At 43.9% G+C, this 17,378-nt stretch overlaps 1 protein-coding gene across 1 annotated transcript; it reads right to left on the minus strand.

The window, feature by feature from the left end:
• Nucleotides 1-619: 619 nt before the first annotated feature.
• On the minus strand, nucleotides 620-16,601 carry LOC143782274 (cholesterol 24-hydroxylase-like). The gene is made up of 14 exons (XM_077269577.1): nucleotides 16,388-16,601; nucleotides 16,023-16,100; nucleotides 12,828-12,909; nucleotides 12,640-12,710; nucleotides 12,454-12,540; nucleotides 12,050-12,188; nucleotides 5,057-5,213; nucleotides 4,896-4,958; nucleotides 4,735-4,807; nucleotides 1,757-1,841; nucleotides 1,575-1,685; nucleotides 1,176-1,264; nucleotides 985-1,051; nucleotides 620-837 (listed from the first exon to the last, which is right to left on the minus strand). The coding sequence occupies exons 1-14, from the start codon at nucleotides 16,522-16,524 to the stop codon at nucleotides 688-690; spliced, it is 1,389 nt and encodes a 462-aa protein (XP_077125692.1). The 5' UTR covers nucleotides 16,525-16,601; the 3' UTR covers nucleotides 620-687.
• Nucleotides 16,602-17,378: the final 777 nt, after the last annotated feature.

Here is a 17,378-nt window from a genome sequence, read left to right on the forward strand (position 1 = left end):
TAGCCATTGTAAGTATTAATTCAGGTGTCATGTTGTAAATGCTGCTTAGTTTCCAGGCTGCGTGACTCCGACTGTTGTGAGACTACTATTCCCAGAGACAGCCATGGACCACTTCATGTAGCGCAGCGAATCCCTGCCCCTTAATCAAAAAAGTAAGAACCCACTCTCTGTAAATACAAATCCCTCACCCCACTTACTGTAAAAGAGACAAGCACACTTAATTTCCTATAGAGTGATGTATCCAAGCTCCTACTTTTTTGTAAAGTGATACATTCAGCCCCGCCACCACTTCCTGCAGATGTGCCAAGCCCAGCCCTCTTCATTCAGATTTTTCAAGCCTCGCCCTTCATACAGATGTGCTAAGCCCTGCCGTCTCTTCATGCAGCTGTGCCAAGCCCTGCCCTTTCTTCATGCAGATGCTCCAAGCCCCACCCCCGCTTCCTGCAGACCTGCCAAGTCCCGCCCTCTCTGCAGATGTGCCAAGCCCCGCCCTCTCCTCATGCAGATGCGCGAAGACCCGCCCTCTTCATATTGCCACACTAAGCTCCGCCCCCACTTCCTGTTATCCATCCTACCTGCTAGCTATAGATTACCCTTGACAAAAAGAAGGCAGACTCCATTATTAATGCCATTGTCTGTTTATCACACAGCTCATCCTTTAATAGTGTGATAAAGTACAGGGTTTCCTTAATTCTTGGTACTTTGTGGCCGCACCCGGCACATGACTCCATCTTTAGGCCGCAGGGTCCCGCTGTCTACCATGTCAAAGCTTTGCCCGTCCGTCAACTGGAACTCAAATCTTTGCAGAAGTTTTGCCATCACCACTTTCGCTTCCATCTGTTAGAAGAAGAACCCTCTTTAGCCTTCATTTCCCAGCAACCAGTGGCGGTGACCAGCCGACTGCTGGGCCGTAGTGGGAGACAGTCAGCAGGTCTGCGGCCTGGACGCACACTACATGGCTCACACATACAGGTGTGTCCTTACCTGTGAGAACACCTGTCCTGTACACGACCGCGGCCCCAAGGAAAACGGGAAATAGGTGAAGTGCGGCCTGGGAGCAATGTGATACATGAATACCGGGTCTTGTTATATGCGGGGGACTGTAGTTGGAGACCCCCGTACTCGGGGATAATGACGAGGACATGTCAAGCATGTGTATTGTAGGGTGCACTCACCTCTCAGATTCAGGAGCAAATCGATCTGGGTCAAAGCTGAGAGGATCCTGAAAATGCTGCTCCATTCTCCCATAGACATAGGAGTTAAACTGTGGAGCGGATGACACCAGAGACCAATAACGGGAACGCCAGTTAGTAGTCTATCATATCATGTATCAGGTGTGTATCTACAGGGGATGTGGAGGTAGAAGTCGCACAGGACCCCTATACCCGAGGGGGCCCTCCCACCATATGTACTACACGTGGTCGGACGGAGGGACTCATTTTGCAGCCGCTGTTTGGGAGCCATTAAATTCTAGAGTCAGAAAATCATCTGATACTATTGTTCCAGAAGATAACTGCTAACCAGCGTGCATGGATGTGTGGCAGGAGAATGGGTGGAGTAGTCTACCCACTTACCACTAAGGAGACATTAGGTGGGATGCGGAGCCCCTCAATCACTAATTCTTTATCCAGAAGACGTGATGTGCCCGGGGCCGTGGGATATAATCGGAGGGTCTCTTTGAGAACCTAATGGCGAGATTAGAAAGCGGTTAGAAATAGAAATGATTAATTCAATAGAAGCTGCAATTCACACTGACCTGGGACAGGTACTGCAGCTTGTGCAGGTCGTCATATGTAATGTCTCTATGTGATCCGAACACGTCGTCTATTTCACCCCGGACCCTAATTATAAGAAAGGAAGTTATAAGTGTAGAAACTGTCATAATGTCACTGCAGCAGAACGTGAGTGCCGCTCTGGGGTATAATACAGGATGTAACTCAGGATCAGTAATGTAATGTATGCACACAGTGACTGCACCAGCAGAATAGTGAGTGCAGCTCTGGGGTATAATACAGGATGTAACTCAGGATCAGTAATGTATGTACACAGTGACTGCACCAGCAGAATAGTGAGTGCAGCTCTGGGTATAATACAGGATGTAACTCAGGATCAGTAATGTAATGTATGTACACAGTGACTGCACCAGCAGAATAGTGAGTGCAGCTCTGGAGTATAATACAGGATGTAACTCAGGATCAGTAATGTAATGTATGTACACAGTGACTGCACCAGCAGAATAGTGAGTGCAGCTCTGGAGTATAATACAGGATGTAACTCAGGATCAGTAATGTAATGTATGTACACAGTGACTGCACCAGCAGAATAGTGAGTGCAGCTCTGGGTATAATACAGGATGTAACTCAGGATCAGTACAGGATCAGTGATGTATGTACACAGTGACTGCACCAGCAGAATAGTGAGTGCAGCTCTGGGGCATAATACAGGATGTAACTCAGGATCAGTAATGTAATGTATGTACACAGTGACTGCACCAGCAGAATAGTGAGTGCAGCTGTGGAGTATAATACAGGATGTAACTCAGGATCAGTAATGTATGTCCACAGTGACTGCACCAGCAGAATAGTGAGCGCAGCTCTGGAGTATAATACAGGATGTAACTCAGGATCAGTAATGTAATATATGTACACAGTGACTGCACCAGCAGAATAGTGAGTGCAGCTCTGGAGTATAATACAGGAGGTAACTCATGATCAGTAATGTAATATATGTACACAGTGACTGCACCAGCAGAATAGTGAGCGCAGCTCTGGAGTATAATACAGGATGTAACGCAGGATCAGTAATGTAATGTATGCACACAGTGACTGTACCAGCAGAATAGTAAGTGCAGCTCTGGAGTATAATACAGGATGTAACTCAGGATCAGTAATGTAATGTACAGTTAAGTCCATATATATTTGGACAGACACAACATTTTTCTAATTTTGGTTAGACATTACCACAATGAATTTTAAACAAAACAATTCAGATGCAGTTGAAGTTCAGACTTTCAGCTTTCATTTGAGGGTATCCACATTAAAATTGGATGAAGGGTTTAGGAGTTTCAGCTCCTTAACATGTGCCACCCTGTTTTTAGAGGGACCAAAAGTAATTGGACAACTGACTCCAAGGCTATTTCATGGACAGGTGTGGGCAATCCCTTCGTTATGTCATTCTCAATTTAGCAGATAAAAGGCCTGGAGTTGATTTGAGGTGTGGTGCTTGCATTTGGAAGGTTTTGCTGTGAAGTAAACATGCGGTCAAAGGAGTTCTCCATGCAGGTGAAACAAGCCATCCTTAAGCTGCGAAAACAGAAAAAACCCATCCGAGAAATTGCTACAATATTAGGAGTGGCAAAATCTACAGTTTGGTACATCCTGAGAAAGAAAGAAAGCACTGGTGATCTCATCAATGCAAAAAGACCTGGGCGCCCACGGAAGACAACAGTGGTGGATGATCGCAGAATAATCTCCATGGTGAAGATAAACCCCTTCACAACAGCCAACCAAGCACTCTCCAGGAGGTCGGCGTATCAATATCCAAATCTACCATAAAGAGAAGACTGCATGAAAGTAAATACAGAGGGTTCACTGCACGGTGCAAGCCACTCATAAGCATCAAGAATAAAAAGGCTAGACTGGACTTTGTTAAAAAACATCTAAAAAAGCCAGCACAGTTCTGGAAGAAAATTCTTTGGACAGATGAAACCAAGATCAACCTCTACCAGAATGATGGAAAGAGAAAAGTATGGTGAAGGCGTGGTACAGCTCATGATCCAAAGCATACCACATCATCTGTAAAACCCGGCGGAGGCAGTGTGATGGCTTGGGCATGCATGGCTGCCAGTGGCACTGGGTCACTAGTGTTTATTGATGATGTGACACAGGACAGAAGCAGCCGAATGAATTCTGAGTTATTCAGAGCCATACTGTGTGCTCAGATCCAGCCAAATGCAGCCAAACTGGTTGGTTGTCGTTTCATGCTACAGATGGACAATGACCCAAAACATAAAGTCAAAGCAACCCAGGAGTTTATTAAAGCAAAGAAGTGGAATATTCTTGAATGGCCAAGTCAGTCACCTGATCTCAACCCAATTGAGCATGCATTTCACTTGTTAAAGACTAAACTTCAGACACAAAAACGGGCCACAAACAAACAGCAACTGAAAACCACCGCAGTGAAGGCCTGGCAGAGCATCAAAAAGGAGGAAACACAGCGTCTGGTGAGGTCCACGAGTTCAAGACTTCAGGCAGTCAATGCGAACAAAGGGTTTTCAACCAACCAAGTACTAAAAATTAGCATTTTATTTAAAATTATTGAATCTGTTCAATTACTTTTGGTCCCTTTAAAAACAGGGTGGCACATGTTAAGGAGCTGAAACTCCTAAACCCTTCATCCAATTTTAATGTTGTTACCCTCAAATGAAAGCTGAAAGTCTGAACTTCAACTGCATCTGAATTGTTTTGTTTAAAATTCATTGTGGTAACGTCTAGAACCAAAATGAGAAAAATGTTGTCTCCAAATATATATGGACTTAACTGTATGTACACAGTGACTGCACCAGCAGAATAGTGAGTGCAGCTCTGGAGTATAATACAGGATGTAACTCAGGATCAGTACAGGATCAGTAATGTAATGTTTGTACACAGTGAAGGCACCAGCAGAATAGTGAGTGCAGCTCTGGCGGATAGGATAGCACCTGATACGCAGGACTTCGTGGACATTTGGCCTCACCTTTTCAGTACATCAGGATACTGTGCCAGCTCCATTACAGCAAAAGCCAGCTGGTTTGCTGTGGTCTCTTGGCCTAGAAGCACAGAACAGTGTGTTGTCACGCAGAGGTCAGGTAATAGCAATGAAAACTTGACACCTCCAGAAATGGCTTAAATACCGACCTGCTATGAAGAAAGTCACAAAATTATCCAGCAGACTTTCCAGGTTATATGAATCTTCTGTGGCTGTAAAGATTCAGAAGACACCACACTTATTCTACACCCTTTGTCTTCTTCCTGTATCAGCCACTTATCACCCACTCCCTCCTCCTACGGTGTGGTACCTGCCCCTGTAAGTATCTGTGACAGTATATCTGCAGGGATGTCGTCTCCATCTTGTATCGCCTTTCGTCTCCTCTCTATGCAATTCTTCCCTGTTTGGCGCAGCAGTCTCACGCTCTCCCGCACGTCTCTGATGAAAGCTCGTCGCCCCGGGGTGTACTGAATAGTGAACACACCAATCATGTTCAAGAATTGTATCCCACAGGATAGGATTAGATACACGGCTCAGCAGACAGTATCACACAGGATAGGATTAGATACATACCTCTGCAGACAGTATCACACAGGATAGGATTAGATACACAGCTCAGCGGACAGTATCACACAGGATAGGCTTAGATACACGGCTCAGCAGTCAGTATCTCACAGGATAGGATTAGATACATACCTCTGCAGTCAGTATCACACAGGATAGGCTCAGATACACTGCTCCGCAGACAAGATCACGCAGGATAGGATTAGATACACAGATCAGCAGACTGTATCACACAGGAGAAGATTAGGCACCTGGCTCAGCAGTCAGTATTACACAGGATAGGATTAGATACATACAGTGGGTATGGAAAGTATTCATACTCCTTTAAATTTTTCACTTTGTTTCATTGCAGCCATTTGGTAAATTCAAAAAAGTTCATTTTTTTCACATGAATGTAAACTGATAGGACTTGATTTGGAAAGGCACACACCTGTCTATATAAGACCTCACAGCTCACAGTGCATGTCAGACCAAATGAGAATCATAAGGTCAAAGGAACTGGCCAAGGAGCTCAGAGACAGAATTGTGGCAAGGCACAGATCTGGCCAAGGTTGCAATAGATTTTCTGCAGTACTCAAGGTTCCTAAGAGCACAGTGGCCTCCATAATCCTTAAATGGAAGAAGTTTGGGACCGCCAGAAGTCTTCCTAGACCTGGCCGTCCAGCCAAACTGAGCAATCGTGGGAGAAGAGCCCTGGTGAGAGAGGTAAAGAACCCCAAGATCACTGTGGCTGAGCTCCAGAGATGCAGTAGGGAGATGGGATAAAGTTCCACAAAGTCAACTATCACTGCACCAGTTGGGCCTTTATGGCAGAGTGGCCTGACGGAAGCCTCTCCTCAGTGCAAGACATATGAAAGCCTGCATAGAGTTTGCTAAAAAAACACACGAAGTATTCCCAGACTGTGAGAAATAAGATTCTCTGGTCTGATGAGATGAAGATGGACCTTTTAGGTGATAATTGTAAGCGGTATGTGTGGAGAAAACCAGGCACTGCTCATCACCTGCCCAATACAATCCCAACAGTGAAATATAGTGGTGGCAGCATCATGCTATGTTGTCATTGAAGGACTGGTTGTCATTGAAGGAAACATCAAGTACAGAGATATCCTGGATGAAAATCTCTTCCAGAGTGCTCTGGACCTCAGACTTGGCCGAAGGTTCACGTTCCAACAAGACAATGACCCTAAGCACACAGCTAAAATAACAAAGGAGTGGCTTCAGAACAACTGTGACCTTTCTTGACTGGCCCAGCCAGAGCCCTGACCTAAACCCAACTGAGCATCTCTGGAGAGACCTGAAAGTGGCTGTCCACCAACGTTCACCATCCAACCTCATGGAACTGGAGAGGAATAAAACAACCTAAATACCCATTAAGTGAAGGTGAAGAAGGTGTGCACAACAAGGAAAAATTAAAAAATCATTTTAAGGGGCTAGTTTCCGCCCTAGGAAGTAATAAAAAATAATGAATGATTTACTTCCTTGGGCTACAAATGGTGCTATACAGGATATTTAACTCACATAAATAGATAAGATATTCCCTAATATAGCTGCATGGTGCTAAGTAGTCTGCTGATATCTCAGTACTACTTAGCACCATGCAGATATATTACTAGATACAAAAAAATATATAATATATACACTGTGCAAAATTATTAGGCAAGTTGTATTTTGATCACATGATACTTTTTATACATGTTGTCCTACTCCAAGCTGTTCAGGCTTTAGAGCCAACTACCAATTAAGTAAATCAGGTGATGTGCATCTCTGTAATGAGGAGGGGTGTTGTCTAATGACATCAAAACCCTATATAAGGTGTGTTTAATTATTAGGCAACTTCTTTTCCTTTGGCAAAATGAGTCAGAAGAGAGATTTGACGAGCTCTGAAAAGTCCAAAATTGTGAGATGTCTTGCAGAGGGATGCAGCAGTCTTGAAATTGCCAAACTTTTGAAGCGTGATCACCGAACAATCAAGCGTTTCATGGCAAATTGCCAACAGGGTCACAAGAAGCGTGTTGGGCAAAAAAGGGCAAAATAACTGCCCATGAATTGAGGAAAATCAAGCATGAAGCTGCCAAGATGCCATTTACCATCAGTTTTGCCATATTTCAGAGCTGCAACGATACTGGAGTAACAAAAAGCACAAGGTGTGCAATACTCAGGGACATGGCCAAGGTAAGGAAGGCTGAAATACGACTACCTCTGAACAAGAAACATAGGATAAAACGTCAAGACTGGGCCAAGAAATATCTTAAGACTGACTTTTCACATGGATGGGCCAGAGGCTGGATCAGAAAAGGGCAGAGAGCTCCCCTCCGACTCAGACGTCAGCAAGGTGGAGGTGGGGTACTGGTATGTGCTGGTATCATCAAAGATGAACTTATGGGACCTTTTCGGGTTGACGATGGAGTGAAGCTCAACTCCCAGACTGACTGCCAGTTTCTGGAAGACAACTTCTTCAAGCAGTCGGTATCGTTCAAGAAAAACATGATTTTTATGCAGGACAATGCTCCATCACATGCCTCCAACTACTCCACAGCGTGGCTGGCTAGTAAAGGTCTCAAAGAAGAACAAATAATGACATTGGCCCCCTTGTTCACCTGATCTGAACCCCATAGAGAACCTGTGGTCCTTCATAAAATGTAAGATCTACAGGGAGGGAAAACAGTCCACCTCTCGGAACAGTGTCTGGGAGGCTGTGGTGGCTGCTGCACGCAATGTTGGTCGTAAACAGATCAAGCAACTGACAATCTATGGATGGAACGCTGTTGAGTGTAATCATAAAGAAATTTATACACTAATTTTTACACTAATTTTGGGGGGTTTTGTTTTTGCATGTCAGAAATGTTTAGTTCTAAATTTTGTGCAGTTATATTGGTTTACCTGGTGAAAATAAACAAGTGAGATGGGAATATATTTGGTTTTTATTAAGTTGCCTAATAATTCTGCACACTGATAGTTACCTGCACAAACAGATATCCTCCTAAGGGTCCCTTTCCACTTGCGAGATAAAAAACGGTCCGTAATCTGGACCGAAAAAACGGATGGAACGTATGCGATTTTCATGCGAGTGTCATGCGAGTACAATGCGATTTTTAATCGCATCATCCGTTTTTTATAATCGCATCATCCGTATGACATCCGTATTACTGTCCGATTTGTATGCACCGGTGTCCTTTGAAAAGCCGGCAATTCAGCGCGGTGTACAGTAAAATCACACTGACAGGTTAGAATAGAGTAGATATATACACATAGAATAGGTATATATACATATATATATGTCAGTGAGACACCTATATATGTATATTTATATTTAATGCAGCGCTAGATAGCATAAAAGCCGCTAATTCAATTGCCGGCTTTTAATTTCTCCTTCACAAACCCGACATGATATGAGACATGATTACATACAGTAAACCATCTCATATCCCCTTTTTTTTGCATATTCCACACTACTAATGTTAGTAGTGTGTACGTGCAAAATTTGGGTGCTGTAGCTATTAAATTTAAGGGTTAACTCGCGGAAAAAATTGGCGTGGGCTCCCGCGCAATTTTCTCCGCCAGAGCGGTAAAGCCAGTGACTGAGGGCAGATATTAATAGCCAGGAGAGGGTCCATGGTTATTGGCCCCCCCATGGCTAAAAACATCTGCCCCCAGCCACCCCAGAAAAGGCACATCTGGAAGATGCGCCTATTCTGGCACTTGGCCACTCTCTTCCCACTCCCTGTAGCGGTGGGATATGGGGTAATGAAGGGTTAATGCCACCTTGCTATTGTAAGGTGACATTAAGCCAGATTAATAATGGAGAGGCGTCAATTATGACACCTATCCATTATTAATCCAATTGTAGGAAAGGGTTAAAAAACACACACACGTGATTACAAAGTAGTTTAATGAAATAAAGACAGCGGTTGTTGTAATAATTTATTGCTCTCTCAATCCATCAGGAACACCCTCGCTTGGCAACATAATAAACGCACAAGATACATACCCTCAGATGTCAGATCACGTCCCACGATGTAATCCATCTGAAGGGGTTAACTAATATTACAGGCAGGAGCCCTGCTAAATGCAGCTGTGCTCCGTGCCTGTAATCCCCGGCGAATGAATGAAATGTAGGTCATTGACCTACATTTCCTTCAGTCGCGGTGATGCGCCCCCTGGTGGATGTCCTCATATGACCTGGAGCGTGGGGAAAAAGTTCCCAGGCTGCAGTTTATGAGAACATCCACCAGAGGGCGCCTCACCGCGACTCAATGTAAGTACAGATCCTGCTTTCCTTTCAGCACCCGGGGATTACAGGCACCAGTGAGTGGTTTATCGCAGCTCGTGCCTGTAATATTAGTTAACCCCTTCAGATGGATTACCTCGTGGGACATGATCGGACATCAGAAGGTATGTATCTTGTGCGGTTATTATTTTGCCAAGCGAGGGTTTCCTGATGGATTGAGAGAACAATAAATTATTACAACAACCGCTGTGTTTATTTCATTAAACTACTTTTAAATCATGTGTGTGTGTTTTTTAACCCTTTCCTACAATTGGATTAATAATGGATAGGTGTCATAATTGACGCCTCTCCATTATTAATCTGGCTTAATGTCACCTTACAATAGCAATGTGGCATTAACCCTTCATTACCCCATATCCCACCGCTACAGGGAGTGGGAAGAGAGTGGCCAAGTGCCAGAATAGGCGCATCTTCCAGATGTGCCTTTTCTGGGGTGGCTGGGGGCAGATGTTTTTAGCCACGGGGGGGCCAATAACCATGGACCCTCTCCTGGTTATTAATATCTGCCCTCAGTCACTGGCTTTACCGCTCTGGCGGAGAAAATTGCGCGGGAGCCCACGCCAATTTTTTCCGCCATTTAACCCTTTATTTCAGCAGCTACAGCGCTGAAATTTTGCACATACACACTACTAACATTAGTAGTGTGGAATATGCAAAAAAAAGGGGATATGAGATGGTTTACTGTATGTAAACCATGTCTCATATCCTGTCGGGTTTGTGCAGGAGAAATGAGAAGCCGGCAATTGAATTAGCGGCTTTAATGCTCTCTAGCGCTGCATTAAATATAAATATACATATATAGGTGTCTCACTGACATATATATATGTATATAGACACATTCTATGTGTATATATCTACTCTATTCTAACCTGTCAGTGTGATTTTACTCTACACCGCGCTGAATTACCGGCTTTTCAAAGGACACCGGTGCGTAAAAATCGGACAGAACTCGCATGGTGCGAGTGCTGTGCGATTTTTTTCTCGCACCCATTGACTTGCATTGGCGAGTCTCGTCCGAGAATCGCAGCAATACGCAGCAGGCTGCGATTTTTTTCTCAGCCGATCCAGATTTTTCTCAGTCCGATTTCGGCTGAGAAAAAAATCGCAAATCAAAAGACACCTATTAACTAACATTGGTCCGAGTGCAATCCGATTTTTTATCGGATTGCACGCGTCCGTTTTCCTCGCAAGTGGAAAGGGACCCTAAGAGGCTCAGTAGACAGTGTCACAAGTGACAGGATTAGATACAGGGGTGTAACTACAACAGGTGCAGGGGTTGCAATCACACACGGGCCCTGAAGCCTGGGGGGCCCTAAAAGTCCCTTTGGCTTATAGAAAAAGACTACTGCTATTAAAGATTTACAATATTTGGGGGCCCCGTTGGCGCTTTCGCATCAGGGCCCATGAGCTTCAAGTTAAGGTACCGTCACATTTAGCGACGCTGCAGCGATCTAGACAACGATGCTGATCGCTGCAGCGTCGCTGTTTCGTCGTTGTGTGGTCGCTGGAGAGCTGTCACACAGACAGCTCTCCAGCGACCAGCGATGCCGAAGTCCCCGGGTAACCAGGGTAAATATCGGGTTACTAAGCGCAGGGCCACGCTTAGTAACCCGATGTTTACCCTGGTTACCAGTGTAAATGTAAAAAAAAAAAAACACTACATACTTACATTGCGGTGTCTGTCGGGTCCCCCCTGCGTTCTGCTTCCCTGCACTGTAAGCGCCGGCCGTAAAGCAGAGCGGTGAAGTCACCGCTGTGCTTTGCTTTATGGCTGGCCGGCGCTGACACAGTGCAGGGAAGCAGAACGCCGGGGGACCCGACAGACACCGCAATGTAAGTATGTAAGCCCTGCGCTTAGTAACCCGATGTTTACCCTGGTTACCAGTGAAGACATCGCTGAATCAGCGTCACACACGCCGACTCAGCGATGTCAGCGGGAGATCCAGCGACGAAATAAAGTTCTGGCCTTCTAGCTCCGACCAACGATGTCACAGCAGGATCCTGATCGCTGCTGCGTGTCAAACACAACGATATCGCTATCCAGGACGCTGCAACATCACGGATCGCTAGCGATATCGTTAAGTTGTTCAGTGTGAAGGTACCTTTACGCCACCGATTAGATACACTGACAGGCGGTATGATAGCGATCAATAGTCCCTGCTGTTCGTGCTGATACCAACCTGTGCCAGTGGGTTTCGTGTCGCCGCCACTCCCTTCATGATCAGTGAGATTGCTCATGGGAACGGCGTCTGATCATCCTGCAGAGACTTTAGGTCCATCCCAAATGCCACCTGCAGTTCATAAGACAGTTATACCGGGGCTATGACCCCAACATTTAGCCCTCGGGTCTCCCCAACCTACAGATCCTCCTCAGTATGGTGCCCCAGCAGGACCAGCACCGGCCCAGTCTCTTCTCACTGTTTGGCCCATGTGATGCCCGGCAGGATTTACCTTTGCGATGACATCCAGCGTCACTTTGCTCATCACCTCGTGGATGGAGATCTCACATTTGCCGTCCGCCTTTTCTGACAATCTCTCCATCAGCTCCTCCGCCTCCTCATTAAAGGTCCCCATCAGTCCCATCAAGTATCTGCAGATTTGGAAGATGGAAGGCGACTATAATGTAACTAGGGAAGATCGACATTAATATGGCCGATTTTCATCTAGAGGTCTGATTGTACAGCGCCCCCTGTATGCTTCCCTCCATATTGCATCTGGTTATCCGGCATGGTTACAGCACATTGCCTGATAATCCAGAAACATCCGACACCAGATTAATCATATATCGCCTCCGACAAATAGTCCTCTTTTTTTACACTGGACTGCCTGTTTCCCTGAGGATACTGTTAACCTACGTTCTGCTGAACGCGGGGTCCATGATTCTCCTCTGCTTGTGCCAGTGGTCATAGTCGCAATCAGTCAGCAATCCGGACCCCAGAAACCTGGAGAGAAAAGGGATAAAACAAAGCGGAAATTTCATAAGGGAGCTTCATCACAAGATGGCGCCATCCATCGTCCATAGGAAATACTAGTTCACCAACCTTACACCGAAGAGGCTGAACGCCCGCCGATAGGTGTTGTCCTTTGTGTATTTTGGTGACATCAGAATTTCCTGCGTACCATTATAATAAAAAAAAGGGGTGGCGCTGTTTATGGAGGAAAGCAGACATGTTTTGTTATTTTATTCCTGGGCAACCCCTTTATTGACCCATCATTGTTCGTCCAGTACCTTTACTCCATTAGGACTAGTCAGAAGAATCATCACATTGTGCAAGGCATTTATCCGAACGACGGCGCCATATCTCTGAGCCCTGGCAAGTAAGTACAATGATAAACCATTAATTGGCTCAATACCCTAGTGGACATATAACCTATATTTCCACTGACTCTCAGAATTGCCATCTCTGCTCCTCGGGGGATGGGTTTGTGGACAGGGGCAGGACTTAAATATTCCCAGAACAGTCAGTGATCACATAGCTGTATTGGGGGGGCTTGTTTTTATTTGGGGTTTTTTTAATGAAAAAATGTGTTGTATCTTTTAATGGATCAAAATAATCTACTGCATAATATATAATAAAAAATAATAAATTGAGGTGTAATGGGAAAAAAAACAAAACAATCCCACCATAATTTGGGGTTTTGTTTTTTAATGGCATCCAAATGACATATTATGTTATTCTATTCTTATTACTTTCAAAAAAAGCTAACAAAACATAATCCGTCCATGGATCGAAAATGTAAAAAAAACACAGTAACCAAAGAAAAAAATCCCTGTTATATGAATGAAAGTATCAAATACTTTTATTGGATAGATATTAAAAACACCAGAAAAAAAATATAGCATTGGAAAGTTAATAGAGGAAAAAGTAATATAAGGGAAATTGGCTGACAATTTTTATGAAAAAATAATGGCCCTACCTGTCCACAGAGGTGAGCACCCAACAGGCAACAGGAGAAAAGGTGCCCGCTCAGAGTGGTCCGACCTTAGGAACCTCTGTAGACCCTAAATAGATACTAACAATAATAATTTCCTGTAGCAAAAAGGAAAATATGCAACAAAAATATGATAGAAAAATGAATCAATAATCGCCTCCTAGCGGAGAATATATAATGATAAGAGAACAAGCACATGGATAGCGGCAACGATAAACCTAGTGACCAGAAACAAACTGTACTGGTCATAGTAAGGCTATGTTCACATGTTGCGTTTTTGCTGCGTTTTTTTCTGGAGGCAAAATCTGCTCTCCTGGCAATAAAGAAGCAGCTTACAAAAAACAGGTTTTGCTGCGTTTTTATCAGGTACGTTTGTCTCCTGTGTGTGTTGATAAAGTTTAGTAAGAAGAAATATCAGCCAGCTCACCCATGATGCAGAAACCAAACCTCGGGAGCACGGCCCCGCTGTGTCCAGGCGTATAAAGTCCAAAAGAGAAGAGAATGTCCAGCTTCACCGAATCCGTAAAAAAGAATTTTCTTTATTCACAAACTTTTAAGCATAGAGGATACAGACTTCAGCACGAACCATATGGGTAAGAATCTCAATGCGTTTCTGGAGACTAAGCTCCCTTAATCATGACCATGACCAGCCCGCAGCTGCCCAGAAAAGGTGCATCTGTAGTGGTGGCAAGTGGTGTTAATATTTGAAAAAGGTTGCTGTCACCTTTGTAATTTGTCAGGTGACATCAAGCCCACGGCTTAGTAATGGAGAGGCGTCTATAAGACACCTCCGTTACTAATCCTATAGCTATATGTTAAATAAAGACACAGCCAGAATAAAATCCTTCATTTGAAAAAATGACACAGACTCCTTTAATATTCTAAATTAAACCATACTTACGACCTCGCCTAATTCCCCAAAGCCCTCGATAATAACAAAGGTGACATCAACCCCACAAATAGTAACCCCACTTGCCACCGCTACAGGGCAAGTGGGAAGAACCGTGCAAAGCGCCAGAATTGGCACATCTAATAGATGCTCCTTTTCTGGGCACCTGCGGGCTGCTGTTTTTAGGCTGGGGGGCTAGTATCCATTGCCACACTTACCAGCATGGACACGCGGTCCGTGGAAACACACTGACATGTGCACAGACCCATTCATTTGAATGGGTGTACGTGTCTCCGCTACGTGTGAAAACTATCACCACACGTACCAGAGACGTGTGTGCAGGAGATGTCTGAAATCTCATAGACTTTGCTGGTACTGTAAAATGCAGCTTAAAATTTGCATTAAAAACCCAGCAAAACGCAACGTGTGAACATAGCCTAAATGTAGCTACACAAAATAAAGACAACTAAAATGTGACAAAAATAGGGCAACGTACACTCCACATTCCCAACAGATCAAAGAAAAGTGCCGAATATTTCTAGGGAGCTAAAAAGATGGAGTACTGTACTACCCTTCAAGGATTGTCCAGGATCATGGCCTTTTTTGGTGTTTTTAATGTATATCCATCCATGTTTTATTTATACAAGGCCACATTCACACCTTCAGTATTCGGTCAGTATGTGTAACCAGGAGTGGGTGATAATACAGAAGTGATAACAAGTTTCTATTACTTTTCCCCTGATTGTTCCACTCCTGGTTTTGGCTACAAATACTGATGTAAAATACTGACCAACTACTGACTGTGTGAACGAGACCTAATAGTGATGGTTTTCTTTGGTTAGTCTACCTTTAAAAATATATATATATAGACATTTAAAAAATAATTTTGAAATACTTGTATAATCAGATTAGTTGTGTTCTGTAACGGGGACCTGCATTTCTTATTAGTACCATTTTGGGGGAACCAAATTACAGTACATATCTGTTAATATTTTTCTATTTTTTTCTACTTGACAAGTAGGAAAAGGTGAAAAATTTACACTTTTATAGTTTGTGATTTAAATTTTTTTTTTATGTAAAAAGGTTTTTTTTATCATGGGACTCAAATCTGCGATCCTTCGATCACTGGTACAATATGTCTAAATAGTTCTGCATGGTCCTGTAATCGAACTCTCCCTGACTGGCCACTCAGCCGCGTTTCCTATTACTGGCTGCATCTAAAGAGTTAAACTGTTTTGATCACAGGTAGCTCCAATCACGGCTTCAGCTAATGCGCCCGCTCCATGCGACTACTTCTGACTTACCGTGGTGCCCGGACGGGGTTAAGCATTGTATAATAAAACTTTTTTAAACTTCCCAACATAATTTGTGCTGGCATTTACAAGATCTCTGCTTCCTGGCAGTGAACAAAAAAAGAATTGTTTTCATCCAGAGTAAAAATCTGTACAGACCAACCTCTAATATTCCTCGATTTTACACCATCCCCAGCAAAACAACCTGCCTGCACTGACACATTGTAGCAAACTATCAGGACAGATGCATGGATTGTAGTAATGTGATAAAAGGGTTAATATGCCATCCACAATAAGGGACCGGACTCACCAGCGCAGGAACAGTTCATGCACCAGGCTATCATCCTTCATTGATCTCATCAGAGTGGGTAAACTACCCAGAAGAAAACTGCAAGAAAAAAAAAAATCATTAAAATTACCTACAGGGTAGATAATAAATGTATAATTGCTGGGTACGGAGACCCTCACTGATCTCCAGCACAGGGGTCTCAAAGATCCCCTGTGTGAATAAAGAGGTACTGAGCATGTGCGTCCCCCAAAGAGCAGTGGTCGCACATGCTCACTTCTACCCGGATCTCGTGCTCAGTGGGGTTCCCTACACTACAAAGTAATGGAGAAGAAAGAGCCCTAGGTTATTCGCTTTTACAGGATGTACAGGAAAGCTTGTGCCCTCACCTGTCTCTGGGGGGTCCAGGGATGTGGTCGTACTTCATGTGGATGTACTGGATGTAAGCACAGTAAAGTAGGAAGAAGACCACAGCCAGGCCCAGCAGCAGCAGAAGGGCCCCTGAGATCAGAGACCACAGGGCCATGGCGAGAGGCCACAGGCTGCAGCACAGGGGAAAATACTCAGGATATAACGAGGAGGGGACGGCTCTGTAGGAGCAGGAAGAGGCTGATGTTTATGGGGAAAGGAGGGATGGTCGAGCTCACTGTATATAGGGCTGAAGTCCTCGCGCAGTAAAAGCAGCAATAATCCAGCTAATCCCCCGATTATACCTGAAAGTTAGAAAGCTCAATTCCATGTCACAAAATAGCCGTCTGCGCTGCTAATAATATATCCCCTAATGTTCTCCTACGTAACGAGGCATCATAAAATGCGGAGCTCCTTCCACAAAGATCTGACGATGGGTCACCTTTTCACTATTGCATACATGTATTGTACTTTTTTTAGTTTTTGTATTTAGGTGCAATTTGTGACAGAGTTCATATCCATAAAATGTATTTTTCCATGGTCAAGCATAATAACATATAGTGCATAAATAATACAACCACACTATACTGAAATAATGCCGCCACAAAATGCATAAATACAACCACACTATACTGAAATAATGCCGCCACAAAATGCATAAATACAACCACACTATACTGAAATAATGCCGCCACAAAATACATAAATACAACCACACTATACTGAAATAATGCCGCCACAAAATGCATAAATACAACCACACTATACTGAAATAATGCCGCCACAAAATGCATAAATACAATCACACTATACTGAAATAATGTCGCCACAAAATGCATAAATACAACCACACTATACTGAAATAATGTCGCCACAAAATGCATAAATACAACCACACTATACTGAAATAATGTCGCCACAAAATGCATAAATACAATCACACTATACTGAAATAATGTTGCCACAAAATGC

Source organism: Ranitomeya variabilis, chromosome 1, assembly GCF_051348905.1.
Source record: "Ranitomeya variabilis isolate aRanVar5 chromosome 1, aRanVar5.hap1, whole genome shotgun sequence".
NCBI classification, from domain to species: domain Eukaryota; kingdom Metazoa; phylum Chordata; class Amphibia; order Anura; family Dendrobatidae; genus Ranitomeya; species Ranitomeya variabilis.

Excerpts from the sequence above, each read along its gene's own strand:
- LOC143782274 (XM_077269577.1), bottom strand. The coding sequence starts at position 16,524 with ATGGCCCTGTGGTCTCTGATCTCAGGGGCCCTTCTGCTGCTGCTGGGC. Across the intron at positions 16,101-16,387 it reads CCTGGACCCCCCAGAGACAG|TTTTCTTCTGGGTAGTTTAC; the intron begins GTGAGGGCACAA and ends TTTTTCTTGCAG. Across the intron at positions 838-984 it reads CAGGACAGGTGTTCTCACAG|ATGGAAGCGAAAGTGGTGAT; the intron begins GTAAGGACACAC and ends TTCTTCTAACAG.